The 27,060-nt window shown below is 37.6% G+C and overlaps 3 protein-coding genes across 4 annotated transcripts in view; 1 reads left to right on the forward strand and 2 right to left on the reverse strand.

The window, feature by feature from the left end:
* Positions 1–5,871, reverse strand: part of LOC101746929 (octopamine receptor beta-1R) — a 58,642-nt gene extending 52,771 nt beyond the window's left edge. Inside the window, exon 1 of the mRNA XM_004922076.5 lies at positions 5,212–5,871. The gene's annotated coding sequence lies outside the window, so the exon portion shown is untranslated. The remainder of the gene's footprint in view (positions 1–5,211) is intronic.
* Positions 5,872–11,853: 5,982 nt separating this feature from the next.
* Positions 11,854–12,672, reverse strand: LOC119630626 (uncharacterized). Its single transcript, XM_038020553.1, has one exon. The coding sequence runs from the start codon at positions 12,670–12,672 to the stop codon at positions 11,854–11,856; it is 819 nt and encodes a 272-aa protein (XP_037876481.1).
* An 8,455-nt stretch (positions 12,673–21,127) lies between these two features.
* Positions 21,128–27,060, forward strand: LOC101740481 (uncharacterized). Of its 2 annotated transcripts, none has more exons than XM_021348451.3 (5): positions 21,128–21,267; positions 22,775–22,931; positions 23,976–24,131; positions 25,349–25,538; positions 26,970–27,060. In XM_021348451.3, exons 1-4 carry the CDS (start codon positions 21,236–21,238, stop codon positions 25,517–25,519), a joined length of 516 nt encoding a protein of 171 aa, XP_021204126.2. In that variant the 5' UTR covers positions 21,128–21,235; the 3' UTR covers positions 25,520–25,538; positions 26,970–27,060. The 2 variants fall into 2 exon arrangements, with proteins under 2 accessions (XP_021204126.2, XP_004922094.2); XM_004922037.4 differs by having other exon boundaries at positions 25,349–25,511.

Consider the following 27,060-nt stretch of genomic DNA (forward strand, 5'->3'; position numbering starts at 1 on the left):
AAGTAAAAGAAAGAGGGAGAAAGAGAAAGGTATTATACACTACTCGCTTGTGTATGCGACTGTTGCGCCTGCGCACGTCTCATTTAACGGTTTTATTCCACGCACTTTTTTCCACGGATTTTTTCTTACGGTTTTACTATCACATTTTTTTCAGTTCGGTCGCGCAGCAAAATCCCTGTCCCCTCCAAGCCTGCCGTAAGGAACTTCGTTCCAAAAAAAGAAATAAATTTAATAAAAATAAAGTATAGCTTCTGACGCGCGTACATAAGTACACGCACCGTTTGTTATTGCTCAAAGTATGTGGTCAAATTGAGAATAGGTTAATATTGTTGGCTTTATTAATATATGTCTATACTGTAGTCTAGGATTTTCAAACTTATATTTGCAATGAATTATACTGCGGGACCACTAGTAATAAAAAATATCGAAAAAATATTTTTGTGTATTAGACATTGAAACTTTGAGAGCCCGTGCGGATAGGTTCCAACATCCTGTTTATGTAGTGAGGCTGTTATGTGACCCGGTTTCAAGGGTGCGAGAATGCTTAATACAATTGAATATTCTAACCCCAAGCGAGGTAAGCAGGTCATCTGACTGTATAGAACAGAAAACAATTGTAACTTAAATAACAGACCGCATTAAAAAGTTTGTTTGTCTATTCTCAGTCAGGATTTTGGAATAAAATAGGCGAAGTCGTCGTGGCCTAAAAGATAAGACGTCCGGTGCATTCGTATTGAGTGATGCACGGGGTGTTCGAATCCCAGGTGGGTACCAATTTTTCTAATGAAATACGTACTCAACAAATGTTCACGCAGGTTCGGTGAAACTAGCATAAACCCTCGAGGTCAGGAGTTTTGAAGTCGTCGTAGCCTAAAGGATAAGACGTCCGGTGCATTTGTATCTAGCGATGCAGCTGTGTTCGAATCCCGCAATTTTTCTAATGAAATACTTGACATTGAAACATTTTTCAAATACAGCTCAAGCTGATGGAAAGGTGTTAAAAATATTATCAAAGTACTGGCGACCCTCGCTTCGCTTCCGGAACTTTAATTTATTATTAACTAGCGGACCCGGCAGACTTCGTAGTGCCTTTTGTATAAAATAAACTTAAAACAAACAAAAGGAATCCCTCCGACGGGGGACACATCAAAGGAAAAACAAAATTGTTATTTTTATTTAATTCCGAGCATTTTCATATATTTATTCATCTTTTAAACCTTCTCTGGACTTCCACAAATAATTCAAGACCAAAATTAGCCAAATCGGTCCAGCCTTTCTCGAGTTTTAGCGAGACTAACGAACAGAAATTCATTTTTATATAGATAGATAGATAGATTATGAAAATAAGATGGCAGATTTTTTTTTACTTACATGACACTTATCGTTATATTTTAGGTAAATCAGAATATATCTTGATAAATAATAGCCTATGTGTTATCCTGATGTGTAAGCTATATTATTGTAAAGTTTCATTCAAATCTATTGAGTAGTTTTTGAGTGAAAGAGTAACAAATATACATCCATACATTCTTACAAACTTATAATATTAGTAGGAAGTAGGATAGAGTGACATGTGTATGCATTAGAATAAGGAAATCCTATAGATACTCTTAAAAGGTCCCATACAGGCCCATAACAGCTTCGTGGCAGAATTAAGATAAACAGTACAGTTAACCTGTGTGAGACCACAGATTCTCGTTGGTACCTCAATGCGAAACAACAAAACCCCAAGCTCCATTACAAGACAATCAAAACTGGCCTTTCTCGTTAATGCGACAAAGATGATTTTCGTTCTATTGCGAACTGGTTCATCTAGCTTTATCGCTCCGCTGCGGTAAATGAAAAATTAATGTTCCGTATTGATTAACTAATTTTTAGAATATTTTTTATTTAACGATGGTTGAACTTAATGAAGTATTTTGGTTCAATACCTTTTTTAAACTTTTGTGTTGTTTCAAAATCAAAACCGTTTTTTTTATTGCCGTTGTAGGCAGACGAGCATACGGCCCACCTGATGGTGAGTGGTTACCGTCGGAGCCAAGCCGCCGCCTACCATTAAGTACTCTCTACAAGCCTCGTTTGAAGAAGGACATGTCATAGCGCTCGGGAAATACTGTGGAGGGGAGCTCATTCCAAAGCCGGATGATACGTGCCAAAAAAGAACTCTGGATCTTCTCCTCCTATTCCAGTGGTGGGAGAATGCATCCCTTACATCCATTTCTATGCGATAAATTAATCTTTCATAACTACAGTTTTAATATTTAAAGATCAAGATAAGAAGCATCTATAATCGTTTCCTATCCCAAATATTCCCCTACACCTACATTCCTTTTTGCTTCGATTGGTGGAAGATCTCACGACCCAGCTGGTGTTAAGTGTTCTAAATCTCAGTTTTTAAAGTACAACGGCTGCCCCGTCCTTCAAACCGAAACGAATTACTGCTTCACGGCAGAAATGGGCAGGGTGGTGGTACTTACTCGTGCGGACTCACAAGACGTCCCACCAGTGAGCATTAGTGTTCAACATACATTATTTGCAATAGTCTGTCCACTAGATACCATGTAGGAAGCTAGCCGTATGTACCTATCAGAAGCAATCAAAATCAATGATTATATAATTGATGAAACATATCTAGAGTATAAAATATTTAATAACTTTTGATTTGATGAAAGAGCGCCTTCAGAAACCAAATTTAATATCTATTTACAATAGTTCCATGATAAAACTGACTATTACAACGCTATCATAAAACAAACATGAATTCTAAACGCTATTTGAGAATTCATAATTAATTTTACTATTGATCAAACATTCTTAAAAAGCACAAGCCTTGAAAATAAATTATTATTATTAAGCATATGTTTTACAAATCGTCTTTTTTATTGTTTTAATGGGTGGATGAAATCCCGGCTGACTTGGTGTTTTATGGTAATGAACAGGGCTTTGAAACTTCTATACTTTAAGACAAATATTTTTCTGTATGGAAACTAGCGACATCTTGTAGCGGATGCCCTTAAACTTGTATGTTGTTAAAGTTAACGCATTTACTTATTGTATAATTAAACACAGAAAATAAAAAAATATACAAGACTTTATTTATCAAACAAAGAAAAAATTATACAAGCCTTTATTTGTTATAGACAAATTGATTAAATTTTATCGATTTGTGGTTTCTGAAAATTTACAAAATTCTTTATTAGAAATAAAATATAAGATAGCTAATATGTTACTGCCATCTACAGGAGCAATTAGAAACTAATCGAAGCCATCTAGTGGCCGACGCCCGTAAACATGTTTGATGAGTGCTTGAGTTGCTTATCTATAACTAATTTATGTGTATTATCTATGTTCAACTTGTCCACTATACAAGACGGTCCCCCTTGCTTCTACACTCCACAATACAACTAAAAGTGACGGAAACTAATTTACGGACTACCTTTCTTTTTACACCCACGTCACGCATATCGATTACATAAATGCTACACCGGTGACTCCGATGCGATCTGCGTGCTTACTGCGAGTTTTTTAACGTTCTCGACAGCGTATAAGTTAACTCAAATTTGTATGGAGTTGGAACAACGCCACTAGCGGCAAACGTGGGCAAACGTTCCAACTCCATACAAAAGTGAGTTAACTTTTACGCTATCGAGAACGTTAAAAAACTCGCACTAATCAAACAGGAAAATAACTTACAAATTCATTTATTTACATAATTTTAATACGAACTCTAAAGATTGTGGGCCCGTTAAAGGATTACTCGGTGGTTTGAGATAAGCATCGAAAGCGTGTCATTTATATTATTCGACAAACATCACAGACATCTCCCAACATGAAATTAAAGGTACCTAGACACTTAAAGCAAACATACTCGAAGCGTTTTTAAAGATAACTAGCGGTACTCGCCCGTTTCGCTGGGCATTTAAAATTAACATTATAATTTATTGTCATTGTTATTATAGAGTCCAACACTCATATAAATCATTAAGTACATGTATTTTCTACATGGATACCAAGTTTCAAGTCAATTGAATGCATGGTTCAGTAGTTATAACGGAACATCCGTAAAAACCACTATAGATTTATATATTAGTATAGAAGTATAGATTATTACGTTTTTATTGAATTAGTAGCCAGACGAGCGGCCCAATTGGTGATTAGTGTTTACCGTCGCTAATCAAAATTAATAATGCTAGGAGCTGGCTAGCGCTACATTACATTATTTAAATAGGTTTAATTTTTTTCCCTACCTATTCCCTAGTAGGCTAAGAGGCAATTCCAGCTACGCCTTGACAGGTAAGTGAGCTCACGGGTTCAACCTGAGAGCATTTGCTAACACTAGCCCTAGCAAGAGCTGTGCGGAATCTACCACCGGATCGCGACCCAATGTGAAGATTCGGCGTGAAACTCAGTGGGCTGTGTGTTTAGCCTCGTGGGCCAGTGGTCGGCAAACCAGGGCCCTCGAGCCACAGCTCTTTGTCCTCGGCTAAGGCCCTTTCATGAAACGTAGTTCAAGCACGGAACATTACTTATTATCTTACTTAATAAGAGATGAGTAGACAATTTGAAACACAAGGCTATAAAAATATATATTAAAAATTGGCTCTTTGAATAAATTTCAATTGTGTGTTATCTTTAATTGGCTCTTTTGATTGACAAGGTGACCGACCACTGATCTGCCTGTTTCTTCGTTGACTTATCCTAAGCAACAGTACTAATTTCGATACGATTTTCACTAATACAAAGAGCTATAAACGAGGAAGGTTTGTGTACAGCATTAACTGAGACCTTAGAACTCATCTCTTGAGTTGGGCGGGTGGCTGATGTCCATGGGTTCAGGTAACCACTTAACACCAGGTAGACGTGAGATCGTGCTCTTATCCAACTAATTAAAGTAACTTTACGAGCCTAATTTCTTCAATTAAACCTAAAATTAATTTACACCTCAGTATTGTTGCAATTTGATCTCAAACTAATTTGTTTAAAGAAGTGATCAAATAACACGATTTATTGACTAGAGATTGGTGCACAAAACTACCAAAAACTCAATTCAAAGTGTACTTTAATAGAAAAAACAATAAATACATTACATAATTTTAATTTCATTGAATGAAAACATTTCGTAATTCTAAACAACGATTGTTTGCATTAGTGTGTTTTTTTTTAATTATTCACTACGACTGAATTTGACAGAATATGATTTCAAATACTCACCTCGAGATCCAAATGACACAAAAGAAAATCGTACACAAAAACAAAAACAACAACTCATAAACTCGTGAATTTGTTTTTTTAGATCGACGGTCGCAATTTACGGGCTGACAGACACATGCGTCTCTCACGACGGTCGGAAACAAACTGAAGAAGTGCTTGCTAAAATTCTGGGCGATGCAGCATTGGCTATTGGCCTATTGGACATTAGCTTATGCCTTCTAGCGCAAGTCCGATGCAGTGGATATCTTTTAGAAAAAACTCCGAAAATCATCTTGATATAAATAAACATTTGCACAACACTATTTAATGTATAGATTCGGCAACTTACTTCCGAACGAATTGGCAGTAATATTTAAAAATTAGATTCGCAATCTAGTGTGTTGTTATTATTCTATTCAATATACTACATTCTTACTATTTTTTATTATTATTTTTCTTTTACTCTGATAAACGTCTTTTATTTTATGCCGTGTATAAAGGTTTTTTTTTTTTTTTTTTATTGCTTAGATGGATGGACGAGCTCACAGCCCACCTGATGTTAAGTGGTTACTGGAGCCCATAGACATCTACAACGTAAATGCGCCACCCACCTAGAGATATAAGTTCTAAGGTCTCAGTATAGTTACAACGGCTACCCCACCCTTCGAACCGAAACGCATTACTGCTTCACGGCGGAAATAGGGGGGTGGTGGTACCTACCCGTGCGGACTCCCAAGAGGTCCTACCACCAGTGATTACGCAAATTATAATTTTGCGGGTATACATGATTATATACATATGAGAAGTTGTTTATAGATATATGTGTCAATTTTATATTTTAAATAAGATATAATAATGTGTACGATGTTGTATGTTATGTTTATATATTTAAGCCGTGTGTTTGTTTGTATATATATATTTATTTATTTTTGTTGCTTAGATGGGTGGACGATCTCACAGCCCACCTGGTGTTAAGTGGTTACTGGAGTCCATAGACATCTACGACGTAAATGCGCCACCCACCTTGAGATATAAGGTCTCAAGTATAGTTACAGCGACTGCCCCGCCCTTCAAACCGAAACGCATTACTGCTTCACGGCAGAAATAGGCAGGGTGGTAGTACCTACCCGCGCGGACTCACAAGAGGTCCTACCACCAATAATGTAAAGTATATTATATTATTATTATTTTTTCCCAAAAAGGAAAGCCCTTACCACAGGACTCTCTACACCACACTTGGTTGACTGGTATAGAGAATGACTCAGGTATTAAGTCCGCCATTGTATCTTTGTGCATAAAGTTGAAAAATAAATATATTTAAAAGTGACAAGTCAATATTGTATTATTATTTTTTTAAGTTTTAAGTTTCAAGCGCCATCTTACTTTACGGTACGGTACGGTACGGATCATATATTTCTGGAATGCGCTCTTAATGATGAATGGCCCACCACTATATTGTTTACTAACACTAACATCCCGTTCCCAGTTAATATGAATTATCTCGGTGTTATATTAGTTAATATAAACGGTAGGCAGCGGCTTGGCTCTGCCCCTGGCATTGCTGAAGTCCATGGACGACGGTAACCACTCACCATCAGGTGGGCCGTATGCTCGTCTGCCTACAAGGGCAATAAAAGAAAAAAAAAAGAAAAAAAATATCTTAACATTCCCTAATCCTAAAGCTGTAAATGCATTAGCTTATTTTATTTCTCGCAATAACATTAAACTATAAAAATATTTACAAATTCTTCTCCCGTTCTCATTCTTCGCATCTGCTATCATTTATCTATATCACTGATATTCTATCTACCTGACATTGGCAGAGTCATTCGTCAAAGAAGAGACTTGAGCCAGTAAATAATAAAAAATACAAAAAAGCGCGATCTGATCTTACGAGATAACAGTTTCTTCAGCTTTTAATCACAGGAGACTATTAATTTTAAATCACAATTTAGGCATTTACTTCGTAATCTATGAACTTAAAACTGCGCATCATCAGAGTAGCAACGACCACGCCACTCGTCCCAGCTAATTAAAACCAAAGCTCACAAAGCGTTAATTCCTCGAAACGCGAAAATTCATTCTCTCATTTTTTATCACATGTAAACACGTGCCGTAAATAAATTAATATCAGAGATGTTTTTTTTTAAATTTCGTTGATGATTTTTTTTATTGCTTGTATGGGTAAACGAGCTCACATAACACCTGGTGTTAAGTGGTGACTGGAGCCCATAGACATCTACAACGTAAATGCGCCACCCACCTTGAGATATAAGTTCTAAGGTCTCAGTAAAGTTACACCCTTCAAACCGAAACGCATTACTGCTTCACTGCATAAATAGGCAGGGCGCTGGTACCACCAGGAATTACGCAAATTAAAATCCAAAATTGTATTTGTTATTTTTGGTTCATTGTGTTTTTATTTTCTTCTACCTGATCGCCGGTAGCCTAAAGGGCTATTCCAGCAACGCTGTAACTGGTAGGTGAGCTCGCGGGCTCTATCTGAAAGAATTGCTAACACTTACCCTAGCGAGAACAGTGCTTCGCTGAATCTACCACTGAATCGGAATCGCGACCCACTGAGAAGATCCGACAAGAAACTCAGTGGCTTGTGTTTATAGGTTAGCTTGCACGTCGAAATTTCTTCATAATCGAGTTCGCCGAGAATGGTGAACGATGCTTGAAGAGCCTAAATTAACCAAAAGTGGATTTGCGGAATCCGGCAAGGCATGTTTTAGGCGTTTTAGTTTTGTGCTGCCTCAAATTCAATGCAATTGGGGTATTCCAGTATAATAGGCACTATTCACATTGTCTATGGGCTTTGCTGGCGATTCTAAGCGACCCCCGAACCCGTCTACAAGAATCAACAATAACAGTTATAAAAATTAAAACAAAACTCTATCAGTATTTGAATATTACGGTAATACAAGTATTTGAATAGTACGGTGCATGGTATCAGTAGTTATAAATATTTAATGAACAGATATGAGTAGAAGGTTTATTTTGATAATATCCTGAAAAGCACCCCACGCTTTTTTACAATAAAATAATTTTTCTTACACAATTTTTAATTCAAATTTATTAAAATTTATTTTCTATTTTTTAGTTGATTTTTCTATAAAAGCGTATTTTGTTAGTTTTTTAAAACATTTTTTTTCCATTTTTTAGTTGAATTTAAATTTTTTTTTTATATTTTTTTCAATTTTTATTTTTTTTGAATTGTCATCGGTCCTTAATAAGTATACCAAATTTCGAGTTAATCCGACGTTTTGAAGGGGGTCAAAATCATGTTCAAAGATTCCGTTACATACTAACATACATATTTACGTCTGAATCCAATAAAAGCGTATTAAAATGTCAAATATTAATAAACTTGTTGTGAATTACATTGAAGAATATGATACTTTTTGATATTTTCTGAGCGATTTATATCGCACCTACGTAGTGTCTGACAATTTAGTCGGTCTATAAAAAGGCTTCACTAAGAACAGACTAAAGAAAATAAATTGGGGCGGCCATGACTCTCCACACGTCCGCGCTGCGGCGACATCGCTCGCAGGGCTGACTGTTTGTAAACAGTTATAAAATAAAAAGCCTTTTATTTCCTGCTAAAATACAAAGTAAATAGGTATACATATAATAATTTTAATTTTCTTCACTTATGTTTGGCAGGAACCCATTAAACATGGTGAAGGCCTCCTCCAAGTCCTTCCATTTGGTTCTATTTTGAGCTACCTGTATCCATCGAGGGCCAGCGATAGCTTTTATATCATCCTCCCATTTTGATATCGGGCGACCCTTTTTTCTTTTCCCTTGTGGCCCTTCCCATGCAGTTATTCTTGCAGTCCATCTCTGGTCCTTAAGTCTGGCTACATGACCAGCCCACTTCCACTTTAAGTTTCTGGCATATTCAAGAGCATCTATAGATTTTGTTTTTTCTCTGATTTTTGTGTGTCTGATTTTTTGAATCTTTCTTATATTCAGCAGACTTCGCTCCATTCCTCGTTGGCAGCTTACTATTAGATTATTGGCCTTTGATGTAAACTTCCAAGTTTGGCAGCCATAAGTCAAGCATGGTAGAATGCAGGAATTTAGAACCTTGGTTTTTAAGTATATTGGCAACGTACTTTTAAATACTTCACGTAAATTCCAGTACTTGTTCCAGGTGTGTTGGATTCTTCTTCCAATCTCCATCTCATTGTTTTTTCTTTCAAAGCTGATCTGTTTTCCTAAGTAAATATAGTGGTCTGTGTATTTCAATAGTTCGTTTCCGACTGTTATTTTCTTTCTAGCACTATTTGTCATTACCATAGTTTTTGTTGCATTCATTTCTAAGCCTACTTTAATGCTGGCTCTGTGGAGAGACTCAACCATGTATTGAAGTTCTGAACTTGATTCTGCCAGCACTACTAAGTCGTCTGCAAAGCGGAGATGAGTCAAATATTTACCTTCAATATTTAAGCCGAGGTTTTTCCAATCTAGCTGTCTAAATATTGATTCAAGTATGGCAATGAAAATTTTTGGAGACATGGGGTCTCCCTGTCTTACACCTCTTTTGATAGAAAATCTTGGGCCTATAGATTCTAGTTTTATTCTACTTGTATTAGTTTTATAAATGTTTTTAATTATCTGTATATATTTATCATTCACCCCTTGGTTTTTTAACGACTTCCATACACTATCATGTGACACAGTGTCAAAAGCCTTTTGGTAGTCTATGTATGCAATGTATAGTGTTCTCTGTTTTTCTTGGTATTTTTCTATCAAGAGTTCTAAGGTGTGAATGTGGTCCACTGTAGAAAAACCTTTTCTGAATCCTGCTTGTTCAATTGGTTGATTTTTCTCTAGCGAATCACTGATTCTGTTGTTTATAATTGACGAAAAGAGTTTATAGAAACAAGACAGTAAACTAATAGGCCTGTAATTTGTTATGTCCTTTGGATCTCCTTTTTTATAGATTAAAATTATATTTGATTCTGTCCATTGGATGGGGATCTCAGCATTTTCTAATATCTGGTTAAACAATTTTGCCACAGGTGGCGCTAATATTCTGTCAGCTGCCTTTAAAGCTTCGTTTGAAATGCCATCTGGGCCTGGGCTTTTGTCGGTTTTCAGGTTTTTTATTGCTGCAATAAGTTCAGATTCCGTGATTGGTTGCACCTTTTCGTTGTTTGATATATTACTGCTTGGTGTTATGTCTACATATGTGGATGTTTTTTTACTGTATAATGATTTATAAAATTCAGTGGCCATATTAATGATATCATTGCGGTTTGTTATTATAGATTGTTTTCCTGATGATTTAAGTCCTTCGATCCAAGTTTTATTTTGTGCTAGCTCTTTATAAGCCTTTTTTGTGCTGCCTGAAACTTGTAAGTGCTTAGTTATGGTATCCTGTCTGTATTTTGCATAATCTTGCCTGATATACTTGCTAATGAGTTTGTATAAAGCTGATATTTCGTTTCTTATACTTCTGGTTTTGTTTTTAGTCTTCTGTAATTCTTTTCTTCTAGTCATGAGTTTTTCTGTGCGTAGCGATATTTTTTTGTGTCTGTACGAATTGTGTTCCTTGTGCGTTTCTTCTAGGCTTCTCGAGATGGCATTAGTTATTTTGTTGTATTGAGTCTGTATATTATCAGTATCTTTCAAGTTCTGGTCATCGGCACGTAGCAGGTGGAGTTGGAGATTTAATCTGAATCTGAGTATTTCGCTTTCGTATTTTAGACTCGCACACTGGTTGGTCTTGTATCTAGTCCTGGATATTTTTATTTTTTCAAGAGATATGGTTGCTCTCACTGGCCTGTGGTCTGATGGGTAGTTGATATTTAGAACTTCCACATTATGAAACTTCTGCGGTATGTTAGATAGAATGTAATCGATCTCATTTTTATATGCGCCACCTGGTGAGCGCCATGTCCATCTGCGGTTTGGTTTCTTATGATAGTATGTGTTCATTATTGCTGTCTTAGTTTCTAGAGCGAAATCTATCAATTTTTGGCCTCTGTCATTTCTTATACCAAGACCAAATGGTTTTGCAATCAAGAATTCTTCGTGTCTTGGTTTACCTATCTTAGCATTGAAGTCGCCCATTATGATATAGTCTTTATGCGCTAACTCCCTAGCCCTTCTGACTGTCTCATAAAAATAAGAAATATCTTCTTCATTTGCTGCTTCTGTGGGTGCGTAGACTTGAATGATTGATAGTTTTTGCCCATGGAATTGTAAGTTTAATATAGCGACTCGTTCTGATAAGCCCGTGAAGTTCTCTATGTTTACTTTAAGATTTTTTCTCACCAAAAAGCCCACGCCGAACTGTCCAGGTGTCTGGCCCATGTAGTAAAGAATAAAATCCTCATATTCCTCTATTTTTTCCCCAAGACGTCTCACTTCTGCCATTCCAATAATGTCTGATTTTATTGATTTTAGTGATTCTGTTAATTCTATTAGTTTTTCATAAGAAGATAGTGTTTTCACGTTGAAAGTTATTATATAAAGTTTTTGTTCATTATCTTTATTTGTTTTACTTATAAGCTGTCTGTTAATGTTTACACTTGGAGGGTTGTAGTCGTAATCTTCCTCGGTGACCAGCCGTTTTGGAAGATGTTTAGTTTGATTGTTCTTAAGTACTAAATTTGAATTTGAATTGGAGGAGGGTGGCAATTGCTATGTTGATTTTCCTGGATTATGATTACTAGCCGTTATGGTGTTTTTATTCACCAAGAAGTTCAGCATGCCTGGTTTAACAACTCCCTCGGAGATGCTGTTGGATCTTATCACGGGGGTACCAGGTTTTTGAATCTTGTTCTTCTTGTTTATTTGTGAGGTCTCGTTTACTTTTGAAGTTGTGCCGCTGTTTGGTGAGGTGGGTAATTTTCTTTTCGTATTGGTTTTGGGCAGGATGATCAATTTATCATACTTCAATAACGCTGTATTTCCCTTCTCTCTTTCTATACGTAGCTGCTCTTGTAAGCCCTTCCTCTTTTCTAGCACGTACTTCGGGTAATCTTCTTTCATGTAGAAATAGGTATCTTTTAGTGTATTTCTTCGTTTCCAGCTTTTAATTTTAGTACCTAGTGTTGTGAAGGTCACTACTATAGGGCGTGGTCGTTCCTCTTTCTTTCCCAGTCTCCTGACTTCTTGTATGTCGCAGTGCTTTAGCTGAATATTAAGATATTGGCTTATCCAATTAATAATAGTATTTTCTAGATTTTCATACGATTTTTCTGACTCTTCGATGCCAAAAAATACTATATTTCTTTTTCTTGCCTCTTTTTCTAGAAAATAGATTCTCTTTTCTTGGTTTTCCGTTATTTTTTTCAAGTTTTCATACTTTTTTTCCCATACTAGGAATTTTTCTTCGAGCATTTTGTTTACATTTTTTGATACTTTATCCGTAACATTAATTCCAGTTGCTCGGATTTCTTGTCTCTGCTCGTCCAGGTCTTTCTTTATTTCTTTGAGCGCAATCAAAATTTCTTCCATGATTCGTTGGTAGTCGTGCTTTAGTTATTTTATTATTGGCCCTCTAGCGATCCGTGTTTGTACTATTTGTAATTGTAAATGATATTGCCTGCGAGTCGATCTTTTCGTAACGTTCTGGCAAAGCGCGGTAGGTGGTGTATTAGTGCAACTTTATTATTGTAGATGGTGCTATTATAAAAGTATCTTGCTTTGAGTTAATAAACTTGGTAGGTAGGTAAGCAATTTGCAATTTTTGGGTTTAATATATGTAATCAAAATGTTATTAATTCCACTATTACTGATTATACTCATCTTTTTCCGCACATATATAGTCCAGCTTTAAGTTATACATTATTCACAGGATTCCGAAAATGATCAAAGTTTGTAAAAGTTGTTTGCACTATGTTTGTTTCACAATTTAGTTTACTGAAACGTTGATTTCACAGTCTTTTTATTTCACAAATTCGCTAGATATTTTTGACACATTGTCCACTAGTTTAGGTTTATTATTAGTCACTTTTATAAGCTTCTTTAATATTATTTAGCGGAGCCGATGTTTACCGTGGCACTAGCGCCTACCCTCATTCCCTCATTTCATTGAAATCGTAAACAGTTAAATACAATTAAAAATACTTTTACGGCTTAATCTCTCATTTTTAAATGTGACTTTACTAACTCCGAAGTTTTACAGTTTTCATGGTAACGGACAAGTCGAGGATAATTTGATGTTCGACTTCTTTGTAAACAGTTGCATACGATTAAAATTACCTTTACGGCTTAATCTGACATTTCTGAATGTCATTATATACTTTTTCAGAGGTTTTGAATTTACAGTTTTTATGGTAATGGACAAGTCGAGGATAATTTAATGACAAACGCGTGATTAAATCGAAAAAAGTGTTTTTCATTGTTTCTATAATTAACGAAAGCCAAAGGAGATACTACCGTACCTAGTTGTATAATTAGCTGACACTTTATTTCGGCTTTGTTAAGAATATTAATAATGGTCATACATTTATCGTAGAAATAATTTAAGTAGGCCTATCAAATTCAGAGATGTGCCTCTCAGGGAAATAATATTAAGTTTGGCTGTTGAGAATATTGATATTTTGAGGAGACTGAGTGAGAATCTTCCATCGAGCGAGTGATTTCTAACCTTCGATCAATAATAGTAATATAACCCTATAACTTAGATTTTAAGTATCATTTTAGAATAAATATTTTTGTACTGATGACTTTTTATTTTCAAGCGACATTTTAAATTTATTCCATAATATTCTTTTCTGACGAAAGGACCTAAATACATATATTTTGCAATGGTAATTAAACTTTATGTTTAAGTATTAAGGTTTATAATAAACTGAAGTCGTTAACATTATTAAACTTTTTTCTAAGAAATGAAGATGTTTTCGTGTCTGCAAACGTGGCCACTGGAGCGTCTTATTTTTGTTCCTGATCCTTAATCTAGTACTATTATTGATCGAAGTTTCTAGCTTAAATTCTATACCTTAAGACACCATTGTTCAATGCAATACGATCTCTCTCTCCCTCTTCCCCCTCTCTTTCTCACTCTGTCTCTCTCACCCATGAAATTGAAATGCTTACAACTTCTTCCTTACTTCTCAACTCTACAGCTTACCAATGATATTAAGTTTAAACATTAATAAAAACTTTAAATTATAATTATCGTTATAGTACTTTAGTTATCTATGCGACAGTTTATAAGGATAAACATTCTACAAAATACTTAACGAAAAAAAAAACACTAATGCAAAACAATAACCGTAACATTTTTTATACGCTTTTATTAGCTTCAGACGTTATGTATGTTTGTAACGGAATCTTTGAACATGATTTTGACCCCCTTCAAAACGTCGGATTAACTCCAAATTTGGTATACTTATTTTAAATAATACGCATTAATGCCACAAGCCAATTAGCGTAACACTAATTACTATTGTTACAATATCGACCGGAAGAAACCGGAATTGTCGTAACTTAAAAAACCCAACTTTACACCAGAGCCATATACATATATGTATGTATACCTATATTACAGTAAATGAGTCGTCTATTATCAAAGGTGGCAATCTGTGCATTTGGACAACATTTTTTTATTGATATGTCAATTCAGATTGATTTGAATATAATCGTCTCCTTCAAAGAATACGGTTCAAAACCTGCATTAAATAAAGGTTAATAGTTAACCTGTTATTTATCTAAGATGTTGTTCCGAAGAGTTTTGTGACTGCCAATGGAATACAAAGTCAATAAATTGTTTTTCTGATTTACCAATAATTGTCCAAAAGTCAGATTGCCGGCTTTGATAATAGTCGACTCAAATGCCCGTCAATATTCACGTGACGTTTTCAATCGCATCCAGTCTCCTAAGCGACCTAAAAAGTGATCTATTCCATCAGTTATTCGACCGTAGTACATATTCAAACACACAATTTCAAATAATACTTTCTAAGTACCGGCATCAATCAGACATGCGTCAATAAGCAAATGTGAAGAAATTGTTTTCCGTTCTCATCGTAATGGATTATTCATGTTCAGAGATTAAGAGATGCGTATTTTACGTACTCTTCGTTCAAATCCTGTAAAAGAAATACGCAGTTACTGATGGGCGTAAAATACCTGCGGACGGGGCAGAGTTGCTAGGGCAGAGAGCTTGAGTCGCTAGATCTCCTTTGGAGGCGCTCGAGCAGCTATTAATAAATTCCATCACCTCCTGGTTCAGCCTTAGCTCCAACCACCTAGCCACCTGTCCTGGTGAAACTGGAAAAGCCTCCGGACCACCAGTATTAGTTCATTCACCTGCCTTGTAACTTAAGGTCGTGGCCTCTTCCTCCTCCTTGCGTCTATTATCCTCAATGCCGAGGGTCGTGGCATCCCCTAATAACTTTCTTCTGGATTATCCTGCGACACTCCTGCCTGTCCTTGGCTGTGTGGATAGCTACGTGGACTGAAGTGTTGAGAGGGGAGCGTATCTGGTCCCACCAGCGCATAAGACTTCTGCTTCTGGGCCTTCTGCCGCATACCTTGCCTGTTACCAGCAACTTCTATAAATTGTCACCTCTCTCTAGCGACGTGTCTAAAGACGGTGGCGTCCACATTATAATACAGTGAGCTTGTATCGGTAGCTATTACAATAGAAGATATTTGACAAACACCTGAATCGCGCTAACGACACATCCGAGGCAAGTTTGCATATATGCAAATTCCGAACAACAAAATGTTTTTTTTTTGTTGCTTAGATGGGTTTTTTTTTCCACAGGAGAAAATCGCCGGATCCCGGCCCGGTATGTGGGAGTTGAACCTCACTTAAAACTCCTGCCGCTCACAGCCGGCGCCCTACCCCGGACCGGGTGGGAACCCAGTCGGAGCTATTGAGACGGCGGGACAGGGTTTACGCAGAGCATATTACATCCATCCCGCCGTCCCCCAGACGCCGGACCGGCGGCCGCCAGCGACACGACCGCCGGTTCCCTCGGTCGACGGGCCAAGAGCCCGCATTGATGGCGCCGCGCTACACCTTCCCCCGGAGCGGTCGGGGGAACGCTTAGGCTCACCACGCCACCCCACGCCTAGGCTCCTTCCCGCACAAAACGGGTGGAGCCCGAAGCTCTTAGGGGGCCGGGTTACGGACGAGACCCCGGTCCCGACCCCCTGCTCGGCGGCGGCGGATTTCTGCGTAGTGAGGAGAGCTTTGCCTCACTCGCCCCGCCGCCTCCTTCTGCGAGATGGTGCACTCGCAGAAGTCGAGCATAGCCTTCCAGGACTCGTCACCGCCAAGCATCGACGCCACGACGCCAGGCAGCGACAAGTCCGGTCCTATCTTTGCGACCAGGACACGGCGCTGCACCTCCCAAGCGGGGCAGACAGCGAGCGTATGCTCCGCCGTGTCCAGGTCGTATCCACAATGATGGCACCTCGTCGTCGGCTCAGCTCCTATCCGGTGCAGATTCTTTCCGAAGCACCCGTGCCCAGTCAGCACCTGCACCAGACGGAAGGTGAGGCGTCCTCGGCCACGATTCACCCAGTCATCAAAGACTGGGTAAACCGCCTCGACGGTCCGTAGACCACGATTCGAGCACGGACCGCCGAGAATGGGCCTTCCGCGCCCGCAGCTCACTTTTGGAGGGACGCACCACGCCCAGAGCACGAAGCTCGCTGCGCCACCGATAGTCGGCAGCGAGCGACTCCGCCTCCAGCTCCCATGGCGGCGTCCCCGCCAAAACACACGCCGCCTCGAAGGAGACGGTGCGATATCCACGGATGACCCTGATAGCAACGGTGCGCTGCGGCCGGCGCAGGAACCGAGCCATAGCGGCCCGGCTGCGTGGCTCAGCCCATACAGGCGCACCGTACAGGGCCATCGATCGCACCACCCCGGCGTAGAGGCGGCGCACAACCTGATCCGGCCCCCCGATATTCGGGAGCAGTCGGCTCAAAGAACCGACTGTCCTCATCAATCGGGGGACCAGCTCCGCAAAGTGAGCACGAAAAGCCCACCGGCTGTCCAACACGAGGCCGAGGTACCTCAACTGCACCCCGACCCCTATTCGGACGCCTCCAACCACGTGCTTAGATGGGTGGACGAGCTTAAAGCCCACCTGGTGTTAGATAAGTGGTTACTGGAGCCCAAAGACGTCTACGACATAAATGCGCCACCCACCTTGAGATATCAGTTCTAAGGTCTCAGTATAGTTACAACTGACCTTCAAACCGAAACGCATTGGTGGTGGTACCGACCCGTGCGGACTCACAAGAGGTCCTACCACCAGTATGTGGACCATCGTTCTACCGAGCAATTTCATAACTCTAAAAATTCTTAGTTTTGAAATTTTATACGAGAGAAAAAAGAGAGAAAAGAAGAAGAAGAAGAAAGAAAGAAGAGAGAGAAAAGTATTTATACCCATGACTCCTTCCAGAACAGTCAACAATAACAATTCAATCGACAAGAAAGGTATGGTACATATTATCGAAACTGTAACAGCCCTGGATTGTGGAGTCCGGATGCGGGTCAAGGGTCCACTTAAGCTCAGTGGTGATACTACACAGCTTGCAGCCCACTACTCGCTGCTTCTCTTTAAACTTGCACAGCGGAATTGTAGTCTAAACATTGAGACGGTCTTTGTTTATGTACAATACGATAACTTGTAAGTGTGTTGTATAGTGAGTGTAGTAAGAATTAAATTAAGTATTTACATGGTATTTACAAATGAATTTTTCGACGACATTGACAGACTAGTTGGTTTTTTTAAGGGATTTTATGACCTGGTAACTAAGACCTTTAGGTCAAGTCTTATTTTAATTTATATTCTTATTTTTATAAAAAACTAGCCGTACTCGCCCGCTTCGCTGGGCATTTAAAATTAACATTATTATTGATTGTCATTATTATTAGGAAGTCCAACACTCACATAAATATTATCTACTATCCATTAAGTACATTTATTTTCTATATGGATACCAAGTTTCAAGTCAATCGGACGCATGGTTCAGTAGTTATAACGGAACATCCGTGAAAACCACTGTAGATTTATATACTACTTATAAATTATAATATGAAGTGAAATGAAATGAAATGAGACTTTTTATTGAACTGTTTTGGAGGATCCCGAGAAGTTACGTTCAGCGGCTTAGTTTTATTTTCTCACATTTGTGCACTTTCACAGATACTAAACAGCCAATAAATCACCGTTATTACACATTTAAACCTGAAGGAACACGAAAACTGGGGAATTAAATAATTTGCATAGCCAGTACTCTCTCGGCGTTTTGCTGGCACTGTTGACAGTTTTAGACGTGACGTCTACAATCTTGCTCAATGAGCTTTTTCAGTTATATAATAGCGTATTTGGTAGTAATTGTGTATTAATGCTAAATTGTCATGCAATGTTATATATAGTTTTTTTTTCTCTCTAGTATTAAACAATGAACCGCTTTTTATACCAATGCATGCAGTCGATACCTGTAATTGTGTTAGCATTTAGTGTGAGATCAATGTATATATTACCTGTATTAAATGTGTACCTGTAAATAAGATTAAAATAAAATATATATTTTTATACTAAAACCATAACAGACTTGCTTTTTATTATTTATGGCAGGCAAAAAGTGTTTATTTTTTCTTTCAGATATTATCTATAAATTCCGAATTTGAATATTTCCGAATTTGATCATCAATCTTCTTACAAATAATAATATGATCAAATGATACAATTCGATTTTTATACTACAAATCTTTTTTAATTTTTCTCGGCTATCCACATTATAAACGCGTTCGCGTAATCAATAAGAAATAGTTAAATAATTGCAATTCTAATTGTACAACATAACATGGATAAATTCAAACAAATCCCTGTGTAGGTATCTCGTATCCTTAAGTTGAACTAAGTTCTGATTCTAACTCCGAAACGTCATCTTACTAGTTTAACTTAATTAATTATTTCACTTACAAACTTTGTTCTTATGCTTTCACTGTGTGCGGAGTGTGGCGGTGACATCTTTAATGCACGCCGTATATCTCAAAATTTGAGAACACGAAGTCGATCTCTGAAATTACGAATTTGTAATTAAGGAGGCAATTTTTTGATGTAAAATTTGTAAATCAATACAAAGTTTACGAGTACTGAGTTCGTTATAAAAAAATTTTTTAAATTTGACAATTGGTGCCACTGTTGCGTTTCCTGATTTCTCATTGGTTCGTGCGGTATCACGTCACCGCTGGCCAATCATAGCCATCAATGTATGACGCGACGTTGATTCGTTAACAATTTGTCTATTAAAAATAAAATGTAGTTTAAAAAAACTAAAAAAATACGCTTTTATAGAAAATCCAACTAAAAAATAGAAAATAAATTTTAATAAATTTTAATTAAAAATAGTGTAAGAAAAAATGATTTTCTTGTAAAAAAAGCGTGGGGTGCATGGTATCAGTACCTAATTATAAATATTTTATGAACGGATATGAGTAGAAGGGTTATTTTGATAATATCCTGAAAAGAACCACATGCTTTTTAATTCAAATGTATTAAAAAAAAAAATTTTTTTTGTTGGATTTTCTATAAAAGCGAATTTTTTTTTTGTTTTTTTAAACTATTATTAATTTTTCATTTTTTAATTGAATTTTAATTTTTACGATTTTTTTTTAAATATTACATTGTCATCGGTCCTTAATAAGTATGCCAAATTTCGAGTTAATCCGACGTTTTGAAGGGGGTCAAAATCATGTTCAAAGAAGCTAATAAAAGCGTATTAAACTCAGAAAGGATAGAATTGACATTTAGTTCTCTTAATGCGATTTAAAGCTCCAATGGCCTTAATACTATTTTATGATTTAAATCAAGGAGAAGCTTGAGACGTTGCAGGAATAAATGTAGTCCGTAAATGATGGGAGATCTTTTTATTGCTCTGGGTGAACTCACGACCCACCTGCTGCAAAGTGAATTTCACCCACGTTCAAACACGATTAGAGTAATAAAATTTACATACGAAGGCAATAAAAGCAACAAACAAATAACACACAGGCGTCTTCAGACCACTCTGCGAACTGGAATGCACGACTGGTTAGTTTGGTTAAGTTTAATTGTCTATTGTTACCGTTTTCGGAGACAATTTTGATTCGTTTTCAATTACATATTATTTCATTGTTTACTGATAATAATTATAAATTAACATATAAATTTACTTATTACTAAGTACTGTATAGTTATAGGTATGTAATATTAACAATGATTTGGTTCGCTTTATTCAGAAAGCGTACATAATATGTGAGAATTATTTGTTGAGAACAAAATAAAACTCATAGTTTTTTTATGAAGTTTGTCTCCTCACGGATCCCAAAAATTTTTTTTAGAAAGCCTATTTAGTTTGAGCGACATTTAGCTTAGTACACGACATTTGTATTTGTAATTAAAGGTCCGATGTATTTGGTATGGTAGTATCAACAATTCGATGTTTTTAATTGAACTTCAATTAAATTTACCCTACTCAAATAGTTAAAGAAGTTTTTTGTTATGATATTTGATTTTTTTCCAAATTTTAAACTTTAAATGGCTCTCCTGTAAAGTTGCAAAAATGTCGCTTATATAGACTTTCGCCCCCTCAATATTTCGATGCCTCCAATGAAAAAAATTATAAAAATTATATTATTTCTAACTCAAAATTTTGAAATTTTCGTTTTTCACGCAATTCGCTTCACTATTTTAAAAGTATTACAAATTCATTATTAATGGGGTTCGAAGCAAAAGTAAATCAGCTAGTTACACAAGAAAAAACCATCAATATATCTGCAATAATAAACATTTTATCAACTTTTTTTGTTTAAACTCTCCTCCTGTAAACCTACGAATTTGTAGTTAGAGTAATGTTCATTGGAGGCATCGAATTTTATAACATGAAGTATAATCTATAATATATCGTTCAATCCATAGAGCATTTTTTTTTCTTTCTTTTGTATTGTGCCCCTTCCTGTCAATGTCAAATCTGACATGTAGCTTCGAAGCCTAATAATAGTCGCCAGAAGAACTGCAAGATTGACTACAACTAAAACCTTCAACAAAAATGATGTACAATGTGTTTGAAACACACTAAATTAGCTAAAGCGTTAGTCACCTTATAAATACATATACCACGGCAAACCTTTAGATATATACCTACATTAAAACGTATTGCTATTTTGAGCTTCATGATCTGTTTTACGTGCGAAATAGGAATAGCAAGGAATAGCAATAGAATAGGAAGTCGTCGTGGCCTAAAGGATAAGACGTCCGGTGCGTTCGTATCTAGCGATGCACCGTGTTTAAATCCCGCAGGCGGGTACCAATTTTTCTAATGAAATACGTAGTCAGCAAATGTTCAGGATTGACTTCCACGGTGAAGGAATAACATCGTGTAATAAAAATCAAACCCGCTAAATTATAATTTGCTTAATTACTGGTGGTAGGATCTCTTGTGAGTCCGCGCGGGTAGGTACCACCGCCCTGCCTATTTCTGCCTTGAAGCAGTAATGCGTTTCGATTTGAAGGGTGGGGCAGCCGTTGTAACTATACTTGAGACCTTAGAACTTATATCTCAAGGTGGGTGGCGCATTTACGTTGTACCACCAGGATGTGGATTGTGAGCTCGTTCGCCCATCTAAGCAATAAAAAAAAAAAATATGTAGCAGACATTGGAATAGCTTAAGAGCCATATCACTTTATGATATTTGTATTAATCATTATATTAGGATAATCCAATCAATAACTGACTCGGTGATGCATTATTAAGCGCCCCTGATTTTTGCACCGGGGGTCTTAATTTCGATTCCCGCATCGGGCAAACACTTGTGTGATGAACAGGTCTTTTTGCTCTTTGCCTGGACGCTTATTATCTATATATGTATATATTTAAACGTTGATAAGTACGTATGCCAGTCTCTGGCATCCACACCACAGGGAATCCTGAATTGGGGGCGAATGACCGTGCGTAATTTGTTCCCAGCTATTATTATTATAGTATGTAACTATACCTACTTGAGACCTTAGAACTTATATCTCAAGGTGGGTAGCGCATTTAAGTCGTAGATGTCTATCTACGCAATTAAAAAAAATTGTAAATGAAACTCTGCACTTTTGACATGACAACGTCTTATAATTCGATGGAGCCGGCTGCACGCACGAAAAAACATGACTCATGCGGCGTTACCTCGCTCTGAGGCGTATTTTCTTATGACATTGTCACGTTCAACTATCGTCAGTAAACTAACTTTACAGACAACCGATTTCTTTTTTGTTCTACGTAAGATAGCTTTATAGCTTTTGTAGCCTTGAGAGGCTATTTCAGCGTAATCTTAACTAGTAGGTGAGCTCACGGGGCTCAAACCTGAGGACGTTGCTAACACGAACCCTAGCAAGAGCCGTGCTTCGCAGAATCTACTACCGCATCGGAATCGCGATCCACTGAGAAGATCCGGCGAGAAACTCAGTGGACTGTGACTGAGGGTTAATTTACTCGTCGAGCCATTCGTCGCAAGCAACGGGTTCGACGAGAACGATGACCGGTGCTTGAGGTACCTAAAAGCACCGTTAGTGGATCGGGAGGATCGGAAATGACGTGTGCTCTTTTGTTTCAGTATAGGACTGTGTTCGTGTTCTCCGCCTGTCTGCTACGGTGATATTGCAATAAAACCGAGAAAGCGCACACCGCTAGACTGTTTGGGCTATTCGCGAAAATGCTGTGGCTGTATCCCTCTCAAGGCAGCCGTATTACTGATCTCTTTTCTTTCTTTCGTATGTATTCTTTCTAATCTTTTTTTTATCGCCTAGTTGTGTGGATGAGCTCACAGACCACCTGGTGTTAAGTGGTTACCCATAGACATCTACAACGTTAATGCGCCACCCACCTTGAGATATAAGTTCTAAGGTCTCAGTATAGTTACAACGGCTGCCCTACCTTTCAAACCGAAACGCATTACTGCTTCACGGCAGAAATAGGCAGGACGGTGGTACCTAACCGTGCGAACTCAAGAAGTCCTACCACCAGTAATTACGCAATTTATAATTTTGCGAGTTTGATTTTTATTACACGATGTTATTCCTTCACCGGTGCATCACTCGACACGAACGCACCGGACGTCTTATCCTTTAGGCCACGACGACTTCATCTTGATCATCTAAAGCCTTACTATGTTAGGTGCGATAATGTTTAAAAAGAAAGGTAGTCATATATTTGAGTCTGGCAACTCTTCTATCTCCCTCCTAACAAAAACAGTGACGTTTGCCTACGTTTGCCGCTAGGGGTGCTGTTCCAACTGCATACAAATTTGAGTTAACTTTTACGCTGTCGAGAACGTTAAAAAATTCGCACTAAGCACACAAATAACCGAAGGCTCAGACTGAGACATTCGAATCGTGGACGTGACCGCGTGAACATCAATTTCTGAATACGAATTTTTCACTGGTGGTAGGACCTCTTGGGAGTCTGCACGGGTAGGTACCACCACCCCGCCTATTTCCGCCGTGAAGCAGTAATGCGTTTCGGTACGAAGGGTGGGGTAGCCGTTGTAACTATACTGAGACCTTAGAACTTATATCTCAAGGTGGGTGGCGCATTTACGTTGTAGATGTCTACGGGCTCCAGTAACCACTTAACACCAGGTGGGCTGTGACCTCGTCTATCAATCTAAGCAATAAAAAAAATAAAAACGGATCGCTTGATGTGTCAAAGTTGGTGACGTCATTCACGTGTGATATCTATTTCCTCCATTAGCTGCCCAACATTAATCAATGCTTCCTCGTTAACGGCCTCAAAATTAATGCGATTTTTCGTTTAAGTTCTGGGCAGCATTCGAACTGGTCACGATTGATAGGTTCACTACGAAAATGTTCTTGAATCACGAGCAGGTCTTGAGATACTTCAAGATGATCTACATTTTTGGGACAGTCTGCTTGATGATCGCCACTGGAATGCTTGTTTTGGGCACGCTCGTGGTACGTTTTTATATATTTTTAACGTTATATTAATGATTCTTATGTGATTTTATGTAGGTATCTGGAACCGCTGCGTTCATCGACAGTGCGTTTCCAGAGATCTTTTTTGCCACGTACCATCCGGCTATGGAATGAGCTCCCCTCCATGGTGTTTTCCAAGCGCTATGACATGTCCTTCTTCAAACGAGGCTTGCGGAGAGTACTAAATAGTAGGCAGCGGCTTGGTTCTGCCCCTGGCATTGCTGACGTCCACGAGCAACGGTGACCACTTACCATCAGGTGGGCCGTATGCTCGTCTGCCTACAAAGGCAATAATAAAAACATGAATATCCACCAAATTAATATTGAAAGAAGTTCACGCGGTGCTCTTGGGTTTCACACCGCTAATTCTCCTTGCTCACCGTGACACTTTCGCTAGAGAACTCAATTCCAATGTATAAAGGCTGGTTTTCAAACCAGAACGAATAACTAGCGACTGATGAACGATGATAGATATAGGCAAGACGATGGAACCAAGCCTTACAGATTTGTGGGCGTTCTGTGATCTAACCTTGCAGACAGAACGCCACAAGTCGTATAAAAAGCGATGTGAATGACTATATAAACACTTTACCTTAGATGACTCGTAAATATACTATATGTGCCTAACGAAATTGTAATATTTATGCTCAACTGCGCTAACGCTAACTATATTTGCAATATTAAGTTAGTATTTCATAATATTCAAAAGTTGCGTTTATGTTAAAACGTCTAAGAATTCTAGTGACCCCTTTGGCTATTAGCGACATTTCGTTGTTTTCGTTGATCAGACCAATTGGAAAAGCAAAAGAAACCCAGCCCATACAGCCATCTCTTTTATAGTCGAAGTCATGCCGGTTATACAAAAAAATAAATAAAACTTAACTAATGAATGATTAATAATCGTGATTATAAAATGAAATCGAATTCAATCAGATAAGATGTATTGATAATTCTCAGTTGGTAAAAGTTCTGTCGAGTTTTTTAGAAGAGCCCCAGAAGCTACGTCGACTGATTTTGTTTCAAGTCTCCTGACCTTTCGCGTTCACTTATTTATAATTCACCTAATAAATTACTAAAATAATTCACAGAGTTTCACAACTCGCGTTCCGGCTAAAAAGCCCGCAACCCGCGTCTGCACTAAAAAAAATCTAATAACTCGGCGAATCTTCGTGGTGACGAGCTGTTTCTCTTTTCAGGATACCTACAATTTGGTGAACTTCTACGTGTGGTATGCCTTTCTGTATCTGTCCGTTTATTTTGTGATGGCAATGTTCAGTGTCGGTGTGAACGTGATAACGACTGGCACTATTTCGAAGAGACAATCCGTGTGCACACTCTTCACCGTGGTATGGAGTTGCTGTGAGTAACAAGATTAAAGGACAGAAGGTAGAGAGTCATCTCGAGCTTGGCTGTACTGATGAATTCATTGGTCATACTTAGAAAAATCACGGAGACATTTTTTTTTATTGCTGGTTTTAAGCGGTTACTGGAGCCCATAGACATGTACGACGTAAATGCGCCACCCACCTTGAGATATCAGTTCTAAGGTCTCAGTATAGTTACAACGGCTGCCCCGCCCTTCAAACCGGAACGCATTACTGCTTGACGGTAGAAATAGGCAGGCTGGTAGTACATACCCGCCCGGATTCACAAGAGATCCACCAGTAATAACGAAAATTAAAATTTTACGGGTTCGATTTTTATTATACGATGCTATTCCTTCACCGTGGAAGTCAATCGTGAACATTTGTTGAGTACGTATTTCAATAGAAAAATTGGTACCCGCCTGGTTATACGTTTACTTTTAATATTTTTACATAACCTAATAGAACCAGACGGTGGGGCCGGAATCCGTAAACATGGGGTCCAATAATTCCGCCACCCTTGAGATAGATGATTAAAGAGTTAACGCTCTGAGGAATTGTTAGAGATTCTGTATCGTCTTTTTATTTTAACACCGTCTGTGTCTAAAGCAAAGTTCATCCATTTTATCTGAAAGTGCAACGCACCTACCGGCTTTGCTTGAACTACCCTCCACGGTGTTTCCCGGGCGCTACGACATGTCCTTCTTCAAACGAGATTTGAGGGGTTTTGGCTTGATCATACCCCTGGCTTTTATTATTTTCTTTATACTCTATTCCCATTACGAAATCCCATGAGACAGATGTTATTATTATGTTATTGTATGTGTGAATCAATGGTATAATGATTTAGATTGATTGTGTATTATTTACATGATGATTTACGACCATAAACAAATAAATGATAGTTTTAAAAAAAAACAGGCTTTTATAGAAAATCCAACTAAAAAATAGAAAATAAATTTTAATAAATTTGAATTAAAAATAGTGTAGGAAAAAAAATTATTTTATTGTAAAAAAAGCGTGAGGTGCATGGTATCAGTAGTACTTCGATAATATCCTGAAAAGCACCCCACGCTTTTTTATAATAAAATCATTATTTCTTACACTATTCTTAATTCAAATATATTAAAATTTATTTTCTATTTTTTAGTTGGACTTTCTATAAAGGCGTATTTTTTTAGTTTTTTTAAACTATTATTTATTTTTCGTTACGTTCTAAGAAGTGTCAAAAGAGACTCGTAATTGAAATAGAGAACATTGTCTAGTCACTATCAGCTAGATAATATACTCGTCTGCTTCCAAAATCTATCAATAAAAAAAGCATTCAACTTTCATTGGGGGTAATTAAGATGTTCTCCTGTACCACAAGTACCAGAAACAAACATGACAAGAAGCCAGAACCTAACAAGCTACATGTAAAACTTTATCATATTAACTTAATTTTTTCTTTCAGTTTTTCTTTATTTTCTGATGGTTGTCAACAGTTTTAGATACACAATATGGTAATTAAATTCAGATATTACAATAAATAATTTAAATTTTAA

This window comes from Bombyx mori, chromosome 26 (genome assembly GCF_030269925.1).
Source record: "Bombyx mori chromosome 26, ASM3026992v2".
Classification (NCBI taxonomy): Eukaryota; Metazoa; Arthropoda; class Insecta; order Lepidoptera; family Bombycidae; genus Bombyx; species Bombyx mori.